The 14288-nt window shown below is 50.1% G+C and overlaps 2 protein-coding genes across 4 annotated transcripts in view; one reads left to right on the top strand and one right to left on the bottom strand.

Annotated features, from left to right (window-relative positions):
* SHMT1 (serine hydroxymethyltransferase 1) overlaps window positions 1–5702 on the top strand; it is a 29762-nt gene extending 24060 nt beyond the window's left edge. For all 3 annotated transcript variants that reach the window (XM_021714780.1, XM_008062625.2, XM_008062624.2), the window contains 3 exons: window positions 2397–2513; window positions 3830–3940; window positions 4652–5702. In XM_021714780.1, coding sequence (XP_021570455.1) covers window positions 2397–2513; window positions 3830–3940; window positions 4652–4821 — 398 coding nt within the window. In that variant the 3' untranslated portion in view covers window positions 4822–5702. The remainder of the gene's footprint in view (window positions 1–2396; window positions 2514–3829; window positions 3941–4651) is intronic.
* Window positions 5703–10138: 4436 nt separating this feature from the next.
* Window positions 10139–14288, bottom strand: part of SMCR8 (Smith-Magenis syndrome chromosome region, candidate 8) — an 8771-nt gene continuing 4621 nt past the window's right edge. The window contains exon 2 of the mRNA XM_008062623.1: window positions 10139–10604. Within this exon, the coding sequence (XP_008060814.1) occupies window positions 10151–10604 (454 nt within the window). The 3' untranslated portion in view covers window positions 10139–10150. The remainder of the gene's footprint in view (window positions 10605–14288) is intronic.

Below are 14288 nucleotides of genomic sequence, written 5' to 3'. Positions count from 1 at the left end.
GGGCCACATCCTGTAGGGCCCAGTGTGATCTTTGGACTGGGCCACATTCTTTAGGAAATTGGCTTAAGCTATAATTAAGAGCTTCCGTAGCATTGTATAAGTGGTAGAGTTTAATTTAGTCATCATGGGTATTGAGTGAGCTTTAGAAGTTATTGATTATCAGAACATCATTAGACTAGTAAGGATTGTTACACTGCTTTTGAAGAACATTAACTAGCAAAGGGAACAATGAGACAATCTTGGGGTTTGTTCCTCCTCACACCTAAGCATCTGGTGGGTAGGGGATGCCCCCCCGCACCTGGCTTTGTGTTCACGTGAAAGACTTGTGAGACTGCCTGTCTAAAATTTGGGGATAAATACCTGCTGTAACTTTCAATAAACGGCTTCTGCTCATTTCACTGAACAGTTGTCCACTTTCTTTCTTTCTCTTTCTTCCTCTTTTATATCTATCCTTCCATCTATCTTTCTTTTAATATCTATCCCTACAGATTCACCGACGCCACCACATCTTCCAAGGGACTCCCCAAAACTTGCAGGGGCTGGCCCCTCTCAACAGCCCACCACAGGCATCTCATAGTTGTGCATCTCGGAAGAACATGTCTCCTCCGTCTTTCCGTACCCCAACCCTGGTGACTTTGTCACTGTTCACTTTGCTAAGGACACAATGCAGATGGGTGAAGCAAATAATGGTTGTCAGTACCCACTTTTTGCCTGGTGCCGTGACAAGCCCTCTATCCAATATCTTATTTAAACCTCATGTCAGCCCTGTGAATTATTGGGGTTTTTTGTTTGTTTGTTTTCCAAAATGCTAAGCTGCCTGCCAGAATGTTCCTGTCACACGGGAGTAAGTGGATTCAGCTGTGGGGCTCCAGAGCTCAGCTGGTACCTTACATCACCTGCACCTTTGCAGTCATCCCTGCAACCTGGCCCAGAGGCAGAGCTGAGAACACTGTCATTGCCTAAGGCGACACCTTGGCTTAATGAAGGCTCAAATTGGAAAGATCCAGGACTCTGAAGATTCCTATGTGACCTTGGGCGAGATCCAGAAAGCTATTAGCCCTGCTTTCCTCATCTTTCCATTTTGATAACACTGTCAGCCTCACAGGGTTCAGTGAAATCTACGACAGGCTAGCAGTGTGTCTGGCACCTGATGTGCTCAGTGAATGTAGTTGTCACCCCACCGATAAATTGAACCACTGCTTACTACTCTGATGCTGCCTGAGAGGGAGCCTTTGAGATCAATGTCAGAGACACTTGGGAAATTTCCAAGTAACTTGTTAGAGAAAACAGAAGCCAGGGGTAGCCTGAGCAAACTGTCCCTTCCCTAGAGGAGCCTCTGTGCTGTCACCTGGTGTGCTGTGTCATGGGAGGGGTAGTCTGGGCTATAAAAGTGCTGGATGTTGTACCTGTCAGCCTCACATCCCTCCTGTATGATCAGATTTATCTATTTGAGTCAGAGTCTTACTCTGTCGCCCAGGATGGAGTGCAGTGGCATGATCACGGCTTGACCTCCTGAGCTCCGGTGATCCTTCTGCCTCAGCCTCTCTAGTAGCTGGAGCTACAGGTATACAGGTGTGCATCACCACGTCTAGTTTTTTTTTTTTTAATTTTTGTAGAGATGAGGTCTTGCTATGTTGCCCAGGCTGGTCTTGAACTCCTGGGTTCAAGCAATTCTCTTACCTCGGCCTCCCAAAGTGTTGGGATTAGAGACATGAGCCATGCAACTAGCAGTCGTCCCTTTTAAAAATGCTCTGTCAGCCGGACTTGGTGGCTCAGCCTGTAATCCCCCTGTAATCCCCCGCCTTTGGGAGGCTGAGGTGAGTGGATTGCCTGAGCCCGTGGGTTCGAGACCCGCCTGGGCAACTTGGCGAGACCTCATCTTTATAATAAATCAAAATGAGCCGGGCATGGTAGCACACACCTGTAGTTGTAGCTACTTGGAAGGCTGAGGCAGAAGGGTCGCCGGAGCCCAGCAGGTTGAGGCTCCAACTCAAAAAATAAAAAAATTAAAATAAATAACTAAATAAAATAAAAATGCTCTGTCTGGCTGGGCATGGTGGCTCAAGCCTGTAATCCCAGCACTTTGGGAGGCCGAGGCTCGAGCCCACGGGTTCAAGACCAGCCCAGGAAACATGGCGAGACCTCGTCTCTACAATAAATCAAAATAAAATAAAAACTTAAAAAAAAAGTAAAAATGCTGTCCTATCTTTCAGATTCTTAGGCCTGGGCTTCTCTCTAATGAATGATTAGAATTCGAGGCTTTGTGGTGGGTATGCCCACCTTCCTGACTCCATCTGCTTCAGTCTCCTTTACCCGGCACCCTCATTTCTCGGAGATTCCTTCACTCGGTATAGAATCAGCCTGCTGCATTTTTATGTGTCCTACGTTGTTTTCAGGTGGTTCTGACAACCATTTGATCCTTGTGGATCTCCGTTCCAAAGGCACAGATGGTGGAAGGGCTGAAAAGGTGCTAGAAGCCTGTTCTATTGCCTGCAACAAGAATACCTGCCCAGGTGAGAGTTGTTGGTCTTCTCTTCCATACCTCCTCTGTTTCTTCTGGCCAGAGTTGTAGCTGATAAAGGTATTTGGCTCTAGGCTGGGCACAGTGACTGATACCTATAATCCTAGCACTTTGGGAGGCCAAGACAAGAGGATAGCTTGAGTCCAAGAGTTGGAGACCAGCTTGGGCAACATAATAATAAAAATAAATTAAACAATAATAAAATTAGCTGGGTGTGGTAGCATGCACCTGTGGTCCCAGCTACTTGTAACGCTGAGGTGGAAGGAATGCTTGAGCCTAGGAGGTCGATGGTGTAGTGAGCCATAATCTTGCCACTGCATTCCAGCCTGGGCGACAGCATGAGACTCCAACTCAAAAAAAAAAAAAAGATATTTGACTCTGGAGACAGACCGCAAATGATTGAGATGATTGGAGAGGACTAACCTTGGCTTTCTTCTGGCTGTGCCTTTGGACTTGGCTCTGACTATGCTGTAGAGCAGAAAGATTGATGTGGAGCCCTTGGAGGTGGAATATCACTGGATGAGAAAGGCTATGGCCTCTTAAAACCAGCTACATTTCTCAGTGGGTTGTTAGTAAAATGTTGGTGCTGCATCTAATGCATTTTTAGAAGCAAGGGACATAGCAAGACCTTGTTTCTACAAAAAATAAAAAAATAAGCTGGATGTAGTTGTGTGCACCTGTAGCCCCAGCTACTTGGGAGGCTAAGATGGAAGGATTGACTGAACCCATGGGTTGGAGGCTGTGGTGAGCCATGATTGTGCCACTGCACTCCAGCCTGGGTGAATAAGCAAGACCTTACCTCAAAAAAAAAAAGCTGGGCGTGGTGGCTTACACCTATAATTGCAGCACTTTGAGAGGTGAGAGGATTGGGATTGGAGACCAGCCTGAGCAACATGGGGAGACCTCGTCTCTACAGTGTATCAACAAATCAGCTGGGCCTGCTGGTTCCAGGCTGGAACCTGGAAGGCTGAGATGCAAGGATTGTCTGAGCCCAGCAGGCTGAGGATGCGGTACCACTGCACTCAGCCTGGGCGACAGTGAGATTTCAACTCAAAAAAAAGAGAGAGAGGAAAAAAAAGCAAGGGGCACATTACAGAAGGCCACTCTAATTACTATTAAAATAAAATGGCAAAAATAAGATTCTCTGTCTCTGTGCCTTGAGTTCTACCTCTCACTTCTGAATCAGTTGTACTCTTCTTGCTAGGCTGAGTCAGTATCTTCAGGCCTGTTTTTGCTGACTTGTCACTTTCAATGCACCATAGTCCCAGTGTTGAGTGGCTTAGGGACAGAGACTTATTTATCTTGAAGGTGACAGAAGCGCCCTGCGGCCCAGTGGACTGCGACTAGGGACCCCAGCACTGACGTCCCGAGGACTTTTGGAAAAAGACTTCCAAAAAGTAGCCCATTTTATTCACAGAGGTAAGGATAAAATTTTAGAATTTTGTAGCTAGGTGTGGTGGTGTTTGCCTGTAGGTCCAGCTACTGGGGAGGTTGAGGCAGGAGGATCACCTGAGCTCACGAGTTTGAAGTTGCAGTGAATAGCCTTGTCTCTATAGAAACACCAAAAAATTAGCCAGGTGTGGTAGTGTGCACCTATAGTCCCAGCTACTTGGGAGGATGAGGTGGAAGGATCGCCTGAGCCCAGGAGGTCGAGGCTATGGTGAGTTGTGATTGTGCACTCCAGCCTGGGGGACACAGTGAGACACCAACTCAAAAGTTGCAGTGAGCAATGATGGCACCACTACACTCCAGCCTGGGTGACAGAATGAGACTGTCTCTTAAAAAAAATGTTTGGTAGTTTGCCAAAGTCTCTGTGATGAGTAGTTGAGACCCTGCCACTGAAGGACATATCTGCATCAAGGACTAGAACAGGAGTGCTAGGGTGGGAGACAGCAAAAGCCACCTAAGCAAATCACCTTGTCTGAGAGGTATACATTTGTGCTGCCCAGGAACATCTACCTATGGAAGGTGCATCTGAATCATTTCTGAGGTGAGCGTTGAGACCTAGTACTGTGTCACACACTCCCCATCTGTGGGGACATTTTGCCTCGGCTCCCAGCCATCATGCCCTACTCTGATGTGTAGCATGGGGTGAGCCCAGGGAGTCTCACTTGTGTTTTGCCCATACAGGGATAGAGCTGACTCTGCAGATCCAGAATGACGTCGGTGTCAGGGCCACCCTGAAGGAATTCAAGGAGAGACTGGGAGGGGATAAGTACCAGCGGGCCATACAGGTTCTCCGGGAGGAGGTCGAGAGCTTCGCTTCCCTCTTTCCTCTGCCTGGCCTACCTGATGTGTAACGGGGGCTGGCTCCTGCCCTGCTCTGCAAGGACACTGCTGGAGGACCAGAGCCCTCTTGAGATGCAAGAGCTGCCCCACAGGGTACCTGCTTAGCTTTTGTGCTTTTTGAGGGTTTCTGGTGGACTTTTTTTCATGTTTTCTTCACAGATCAAAATCTAAGTCCCACTGTTAGTAATTCTGAAGATTATTAAAGAAATTAAATTTGAACCTCACTTTCTCACAGCTATATAGAATTATTATAAAAAAGCCAAATACTGTGTAGCCATTTAGCCTTAATCATTTAGGTGTAGGGCAAAACTATTAGAAAGGCTTCAGTATTTTGCTCCCTTCTCTTAGTTATTGGGCCTTGCTGCAACAGAAAAGAAACGCCTGAGCCCACAGCTTGTAGGGGGTGCTCCTTCTACCTACTTACCCAGTGGGATGCCACAGCAGAACTGAATTAGGACCATTACAACTGAAGAGGGATCTTCTGAAGCTTCTGCTATGTATTATGAATCAGAAGTGCAAGTTAGACATCTATACAAGGTGCACCCAATATAGTGGGAAGGTTTTGCTGTCAGCAACTCAAAGCATGTTGTATCTTCCACCCTCCATTCTGGGAAGTGCCCAGACCCTTCCTGGTGTGACAGTCAACCAGGGGCTGTCCTGATCTGCCTGAGAGAGCCAACTCCCTGCTGTAATTAAGGAAACCAAAGTGACCTTCCCAAAGAAACTTTATTTTTCACATAGCTGAAGTGCAAAAACATAGGTGACCACTTTAATTAAGCACAATCAATTTTTAACCACAGAATGTCTACAAGAATCATAGCTTTAAAAAATACAATGAATTTCTATATTTCAAAAATATCTGAACTCAAATAAATTAATTTCTTAAAAAGTACACTTCTCATACTATTTGTTTGGCATTGACTCTGGTTAACGCTTGTGCAGCAACACCTATGAGATGCTATCACACGTGTCGGTCGCACTCCTGCACCAGCCACTGCGACAACTGCAGCTTACGTGGTGGCAGGGACTCACATTCACAGACAGGGACGGGAACATGCAGTAATAAAATAGCTTTTTAAAAAATAGCAAATACGAGTTCATCACAGGCTATGCCTTTCACTGCAACCTCAAAGGTGGCATTTATCTCAATCCAACCTGTGACACAACTATCCAGTGTCAGATGGTCTGGGTGAGGCACCCTGGGGTCCTGCCTTGTAGGTGGTGGCTCCTGCAGCCTGGGGTCCAGCCTGTTGGTGTCTGCTCCATTGTGGGGGGGAAGCTGCTGCAGAATCCGTGGAGTGTAGGTGACACACTAGTCCCTGCTTCTCTGTCTCCAAACTGGGAACTGTTGTGCTGCCAAAGTGGTCTTCAGTTCAGGGGCCTGGCTCCTCCCCAGCTGGAAGCAAGCTGCCATCTCCAAGCCCTCTATGTAGCCCCCACCTCGGGCTAAGCAGTAACTCCTAGGAAGCCGGGCCCCACCCCAGCAGGCTGACTAGCTGCAGAATGCTCATCCCCCGCTCCCTATGCCCCACCTGCTCCTGCCTCCTCCTTCCCACAGCTTTAACCAAACTCTAACCAGTCCAGATAAGGTCAGTGTTTGAAGGGGCTCAGGAAAACTCAGTGTGCCCAACCTTATCAGCTGAGACTGGTTTTGTTTCTCAGCCAGAAGTAAAAACTTGCTTTTTCCTTGCAGTGTCAATACTGTTTCTCTTCAAGCCTCCAGTTTTATCACTTTGTCACAGTATTAGGGCAAAGCCAGAAAGCTGGCTGGTTTGCTTCAGAGCACAAACCAAGGCACTTTCTTCTGAGCTTTTTAGGTCAAGAGACAGGGAGAAACCTGACTATCGCCATGGAGACTCAGTTTCTCCAAAGTCCTGGCATATCTACTGATGAACCCTTCAAACTGAGACAGTGCTAGCAGCTGCGCAGACAAAGACATGACAGCAGCATGAGACGCTGACCTAACATGCAGCACTTGGCTTGGGCTGGGGACATACCTCCCAGTACTGTGGAATGACAGTCAGCACACGCCAGGCATTCAGTGAGGTGGGGGCTGATCTCAGCCTCCAAAACCATGTGGCTCCACTGCAGCAGTCCTGGCACTTGGGTAGAATTGGGTGGCCTTCCTAGGATTCTCAAACGGGACTTGTTATTTGTGGTATGGGGTGAAGTCTGCTACATTTTGAATATAGCAACTGATCTGAAGCAAAGAAGTTAAAGGCTAGATGGGGAATGGCAGAGCAAGCTATTGCAGTCCATTTCCAAATTCTGCAGCAATGTGTGTCACGGCAGCCACTGGAATACATTATGTGTGGAAAAGTCACAATATCTAAAATCCCTAGGTTCTACCAAAGGAGCGAGGTTCCCACGGAAGCAGTGAGGTGTGAGGTGGCGGCTCAGGCTGGAATGCCCCACATGCTATAAAAAGCTACGGCCTGATTGCTCAAGTGGAGCTTCTGAAAATTACCAGTGCATGACTGCTAGCCTGACCAGATTCTCCTTAACCTGGACTGCTTCAGAAAAGCAGGAAGGGGATAATGGACTGGAGGTAAAGTTGACACAAACCTCAGGCAACCAGTGTTTCAGTATATAGGCCCTCCAAGTGATGGGTAGGACTGAAGAACTAACAAGGGGTGCTGCTGTCACCTATTTTCTGGAAAGTGCTATTTTTTAAGGTTTTATTAAAACGTATTAACCTTTTACTGGAAGAACACCTCAAATCAAAATTCTTGAAGAGATTAGTCTTATTGCATAGATCTCCCCATTGAGGTTTATAGCTGTAAGACTTCTAGTAGGTTCCAGTTCCCAGAGTGGGGGGGGTAGGGCTGCCCAAGTACTCAATCCTAGTACCACCTGGAAATCCCTTTGAAAGGAAACACTGCTTCAAGTCATCCTTTGAAATTGCCACAATGAAAAGTTAGTTTTTAACCATAATCTAAATCCTGGAGTTCCAACACTTACTAGTAAAGCCATCCTTTATGAAATGAAGAACGACCTTGAGGGAGATCCGCCTGCTTTACATTTCTGTGGCTGCGCCATGGAACAGTCCAGTCTGTCCACTCCCCACTGGTCTCTTGCCTAAGGCCTTGGGACCTTCTGAATTGATTTTGAGGCCGAGTGCCAAGCAAACACCCCCAAGTGGACTTCTACTTAGGACCACTGGAGAGCACAATTTTAGTTTCTAGAAGGCCAGGTATTGCTGCAATTCGGCATCTGCCCAAAACTCATCTGCCTTTCTCAAGTTTTCCAGGTTGAGAACAGTGTTGACTGTGAGTTTCCTTGTTGGTGCGACACATGGGAATGCAACAGCTGGTACCAACGATCACTTTCTGGCCTTCCTTCCCTTCGAGATAAAATGTCGTGTGGTCATGTCGTTGGACGCATAAGTAGACAGCAATTAGCCAGCCAATGAGAAAACAAAGCAGAATCTAGAACATGAGGGGCAGGGTTGGTAACAGATGAGGAAGCCCACAAAGAGAATCAAGTTTTCTGTGCGGCCTGCCTCCCACGCAGACACCAGCCGTTTCACATGGAAAAGCTGCAAGGTGTTCCTGGTGACTTCCCGTCTCTGAGCATGTGCAATGGGCATAGGGACAGAGAAAACTGACGAGACGTAGGCAGTGCCATCTGCCACAAAAGGTTCTTGGTCACAGCCTCAGAAGCAAAATCATACATTCTGATGGGAGCAGAGCCCTGACCGAAAGCTGGTGGCCAGAACCCATGGGCCATGCCCTTGTGCTGAGGACAAGAAAGGGACCACAGGAGTGACGTGACGCAAGCCCTCTTTGGTCACTCAGCTTCCAGAAGAGAAGCTGGCTGCCTCCGTGAGTGACCCTGATGGTGAGCCACAGGCTGATGGGCAGACCAGCCCTCTGATTCAGGTCCATTTCAGCACAATTTTCATGGGACAGAGTAAAGAAGCAGTAATAACCAGAGAGAGTTGTCCCCATGTAGAGGGAAAAAAACAGCTTTAAAATGAAAGGAATACAGTTGTCAAACCTGCAAGAAACCCTGTCTATATACCAGTGGCAACTGTAAGAAGCCTCAGGGAGGCTGGAGGGAGGGTCATTGTCAGCGGGACAGGTGGTGGGGGAGCCAGAGGGCATCTCCCTTTCCAGTCTCAAACTTCTTCCTTGAAGTGGGGACTCACTTGGGGACAGCTGTGAGCTGTGGTAACCAAGGTATGTATAGCCTCTCAGAAGCAGACCCTGGAGAGCACCATGTGGGAGCTCTTACAGGAAATCCGCCACATGAGCTCTCACCAGCCGGCCGACCACCTCGAACAGCTGGCTGAACACAACTGTGCTGTTGCTGTGCCCATGAGACCCCTAGAGAGGTAGTGAAGCGGTTGCAAATGTTAGCGTGGGTGGGGCTGGAGAGTGGCCTCTGCCGTGTTCAGCAGGTATGTGGACCTTCCCCACAAGGACGATCAATGCTCACATGTTTTGGCCATTAAGAGCTTGTGGGCAACCCAGGAGAGCTGTGGCTTCTCCTCCCTTGTGCAGTGGTGATGGCCTCATGGTACCACGGCCCTGCAGTTTGCTGTGCTCTCCAGCCCCCAGAGCAGTCCTCACCATTGGCCTTGGTCATCTGTGCCCCTGCATACGGCACTAGTGGCCACTCTGCTCATTCTCGCCGACCATGGGGAGTGAGCCACAGGGCCCACTCACAGGCTTTCTCTCCCAGGTAAGGAGGCAAGGACAAGGGGACAGGGTGCTGTTCGTGCTCTGTGGTCCTGGTCTCACAAGGCTGTGTGTTTCCCACTACCCATTAGGGCCAGGGCTTTCTTCCCTCCATTCGCTGGTTCAGGGACTTCCCCTGGGACGATGGGCTCTAGGAAGCTAGATGAAGGGCTGCAGCTGGGCTCTGATGGGGCAACGGGTGTTCTGTCCTGTTTTCCACCAGACCATCACAGTTAATTGGCTGCCTTCCTTGTTTGCCATGCAAGTGTCCAGCAATACTCAATGTGTCTGTGTGCTCCTCCCATCTGGGCTTTGGCCTTCCAATCCCTCACCCAGCTCAACCCCATCCCAACAAGGGACTGATGGCTTCCCTTCTGCCCTGGCTGCCAGTCCACTGAAAGACACTTCTCCATTCAGGGTCCACTTTTCACCGAGGAGCTGAGAGCGGCTGTCACTGTCCCTCCAGATGCCTTCAGAGGGGAAAAGCTCCCACCTCTGCCCTTGTCCAACTCACAAATTTCCCAGAGCCACGTCAGAACCATGCTGCCAGACACCAGAAACCTAAACAGTCCAGCTCAGGCAACTGTTTGGTCATGCCAACCCCTTCCCTCCCCATACCCTGAGTCACAGGTCTTGGTCACAGTGGCTGAGACCGACCTCAGATTTTGTACAAAAAGCTGGGGACATAGTCAAACCTGAGCATGGGGTGGCCGGTCCCGGGAGACTCCTGAATATAGTGCAGCTTCAGCAGCTCAGCCAGGTACTGGACCACCCTGACATCCTCATTCACCAGACCCAGGGTCAGCTTCAGGAAGCTCGCCTGGCGGCTAGCCACCAGCTCCTCCGTCTCCTTGTCATGGGTGGGCAGGTGCAGGTGGTGGCAGAAGGTGTAGAGGAAGGCCTTAGAGCAGAGCTGGGTGAGCATGCTCTGGACATGCAGGTAGTAGGTGCTGCCTCTCTTGATCTGAGTGCGGTGGTCTGCCAGGCGGGGCACAAGGGTGCCTCTGTAGAGGGGGCAGCGCAGGGTTTTGTTGTCCAGGTCCAGGATGCTTGTATAGCGGCTGTAGCGGCTCAGGGCACGGAGGGTGCCGGCACCAGCAGGGGAGGCCACTCTGAAACAGACAGGCCAAGGTGGGGGAAGGGCATGGGCCAGGAAGACGGAGGCAGAGGCTTGGGAGGGGCCTCCTGTCCCCGGGCCAGCACCCACCCAGCTAGCACGGACCGGCTCTTCCTGATCGTGGCGGCTGTCTAAGGGCTCCTCACCACTCTCACGACTAACGTCAGTGCCTCAGCTTGGTCCACAAGACCCTGCGCCATCTGACTGCTGTTGAATGGACTCTCCTTTGGAGCCGTGCCAAGCTTTCAGTGGGGCCTCAAAATCACCAGCCTCTGCCTGGGAGTACCCTCTCTCCCTCTCTCCTGTACTTGGCCTGTGCCAATGTAGTCTTCCCTGATCCCTTCCTCCGTGCTCCTGTTTCCTCCTGTGGCCTTGGCCAAGTCTTCCTTAACCTCTCTTGAGCCTCACGTATAAGATGGTGATCTATTCCTTGTGGGGTCACTGACAGTCACTTGAGACCAAGGTACCGTAACAGTATTTTATGCTGTGTATGAAATACAAAATTTGGCTGGGCTCAGTGACTCAGCCTGTAATCCCAGCACTTTGGGAGGCCAAGGCGAGTGGACTGCTTGAGCCCGCAGGTTTGAGACCAGCCTGGGCAACTTGGTGAGACCTTGTCTCTACAATAAATTTAAAAAACTAGCCGGGGGTGGCAGCGTGTGCCTGTAGTCCCGGCTACTTGGAAGGCTGAGGCGGAAGGATCGCTGGAGCTCAGCAGGTTGACAATGGGGTGGCTGTGAGCGTGTCACTGCACTCCATCCTGGGCGACAGAGTGAAACTCCAACTCAAAAAAACAAAAACAAAAACAAAATTTAACAACCATTTACTGAGTATCTACTATATACCAAGCGCTATCCTGGGAGCTGAGACTATAATGAATTAGATTCTGGAACTCATGTCCTACATGAGCTCAGCTTGACTGGGAAGAAAAGACATGCACATAGTACAGAGTGGTGAAGGGAGATGTGGCCTCAGTCTCCACAGAAAGATCCAGGGGGTTTGTGGAAGAGTGGCCTTGGAGCTGGATCTTGAAGAAGGGTGGGCTGCAGAAGGCATGGTAGACCATGGCAAGAATGAGGTCGGAGACAGGACAGCAAGACCCCATGCATCCTGACTAAAGACAGCACTGGGCTGTGGACCTCATGCATCCCACGGGTGAGGAGGAATGAGGGCCTGTGGGTAGCTGATAGCTAAGAAAGTTCATACGGGTGGTGGGACATCTGCCACACAGTGTCCCCGACCTATGTTGCCACAGTCCCCTGTGCCTCAATGGGCCCACCCTCCCGGGTCCTTCTCAGCTCTCTGCACTGACTTCTCCCTCATACTCAGTCCACTCCCAAGGTACCCTCACTTCCCCCAAGGGGGGCTGGCCCCGAACCAAATACCTCCCAAGTTGGGCAAGACCAGCCACCCTGCCAGGCTCTGCTGCAGCAGCACACTTAGGCCTCACTTTCCATTTTCCTGTTCCTAGCCTCTGCCCTCAGGCCTAGCCTCTGCTGATGCAGCTCTGACAACCCCGCCAGTGGTGGCACCGCTTCTTCTGGAAGATGCTGGCTACTTCTAACTCTTCCTCCATTTGTTTCCCACAAAGGTCCTTCTCAGGAGGCCAGATGACACGGGAAGGGGTAGACCTCAGGCCTCTGTTCCTCAGCCACACGGCACCCAGACAGAGTGCCTAACACTTTACCTCCCACACCAGTCTTAGATTCCTGTGGTCCATCCCAAAGTAGGGAGAACACCTCTTTACCTGTGAGGACACTGAGGCCCAGGTGTGGCCGTGGCTTGTCCAAAGTCACCCAGCTAGTAAGTGGCCAAGCCAGGACTCAATCCAGGGCCTGATCCACGCTAGGCTAGCACTTCCACCAGAACTAAGCTGTTTTTCAGTCTGGGGCTTGTTATTGTTGCTTAGTAAGCAATACAATTATTCCTGGTGTTCATTTAAAATGACCAGCTTGATTGTTTATCCATCTCATACCCACAAATGGCTGACCCAAATGACAAGCATTTCCAGGCAGAGGATCTATGTTAGGGAAGAAAAAAAAAAATCAAGGACAGTGAGATTGACAGTATGAGGTGAGAGTCCTTAAAGACAGTTTAGTTCACCACCGAACTGGTTTTAGGTGGAGGCAAAGGACTCGAGGAGAAACTCTTGTGTCATGGTTCTGGGAGTCCAGATTAACTCAGTACATAGGGCCAGCTCTCTACAGCCCAACACCTCTGAGGACAGGAAGGTCACAACCACCAAAAGCATCTCTCCTATTCCTTGGTGATTTTAAGGCCAGGCCTCAGTATGCCTGCACAAGAGAGGCGCCGTCTATCCTGTCTGTGAGCACATCTCAGGGCCTAGCACTACACTGTGCTTAGAGCTCCAGATGTGTTCTAAACATTACCCCTCCTGACAGCTCCGCAGGATAGGTACTGGCAGCCCCTCAGAGGTGTTCAACACGATTTGGTGAATGAATGACAGGAGATGGCTGGTCTGAACCCACACAGCAAGTGGTATGGGCACCTGACCCAGACCACCCACCTGCTCCCCCTATAACTGCCCTGGTCCACGGCACAGTTTTCATCTCCTGGTACTCAGATGTTGAGTCCATTACTCACATCCCCAGGGTTTCTTTGAGTGAGCTATAGCCAATCCCATTCCCACTCTCCTTTTGGCCCCTCAGCAGACCCTCCAGGGACCTGGCCCCTATGGCACAAGTCTCCCCACCCCTGCCCGCCACACCTCCCGCCTGTGCAGGATGCCAGAGGCAGGTGCTCCCACAATGCTCAACATGTGCTCAGAAGGTCTGAGAAGGAGGATGTAATGGAAGGAGCAGTTGGACACGCTCCCCCTGAGAAGTCTGTGCAGAGATCTCAGCTGTCACTTCTGATGGGCCTCTTGCTTTTATGGAGGGATACTTCCTGAAGTCTGGCAGGCGAAGGCTGCGCTGAGCCCCTGCCAGCCTTCCTTGCAGTCTACCAGGCTGTCAGAGAAATGCTCATCCTCATCAGGCACTGATCAGATGCCGAGGAGCCTGTGACACCCTGCCATGAGATGGGTCTTGTCAGCTCTGTCTGTGGATGAGGAAACAGCCTCATAGAGGTCAAGTTGACAGCTCAGTGACAGAGCGGGGGCGGGAGTGAGAGAGCTTTAGGGCTGCAAGATGGCCCATGGCTGGCTTACCTTATAATTCTGGCATCAGGCAGCATCTGGCACTTAATAGTCCTCAATAAATATTTGGTCATTCAGTGATCCAACCCTCTTGTTTTCTTAGAATGGAGGAATGTCTTGCCCAGGTGCCCAATGTGAAGAGGACTCCTTTTCTCTTCCAAGGGTCAAATACACACCCACATGCCAGAAACTCTCCCCTGGACCCTCCCAGACATCAACAGATCACAGCCAGCCTGTAACATTCGGCACAGCCCAGATCAGCCCTCAGAACCCTTTTCAGTAAAGCACTCTAGCCAACTGCTCAGTAGAATGGAGCTGGCAGAAAAGATGAACCACTTTTGCCATTCCAGCATAGGGGGAAATTCATGGAAAGCTGCCGGAAAGGGGTGCCCCTCCTGCGTCTGGTCTAAGACAAGCCATTTTATGTTGACATATTTTTTTTTTTTGAGTTGGAGTCTCACACTGTCACCCAGACTGGAGTGCAGTGGCTGCTCCAGGCCACCGCAGCCTCGACCTGCTGGG

This window comes from Carlito syrichta, unplaced genomic scaffold (assembly GCF_000164805.1).
Source record: "Carlito syrichta isolate Samal-C Ts95f unplaced genomic scaffold, Tarsius_syrichta-2.0.1 Scaffold305770, whole genome shotgun sequence".
Classification (NCBI taxonomy): domain Eukaryota; kingdom Metazoa; phylum Chordata; class Mammalia; order Primates; family Tarsiidae; genus Carlito; species Carlito syrichta.
Note: the sequence above shows the minus strand (reverse complement) of the source record. Positions and strands in the feature narration are given on the sequence as shown.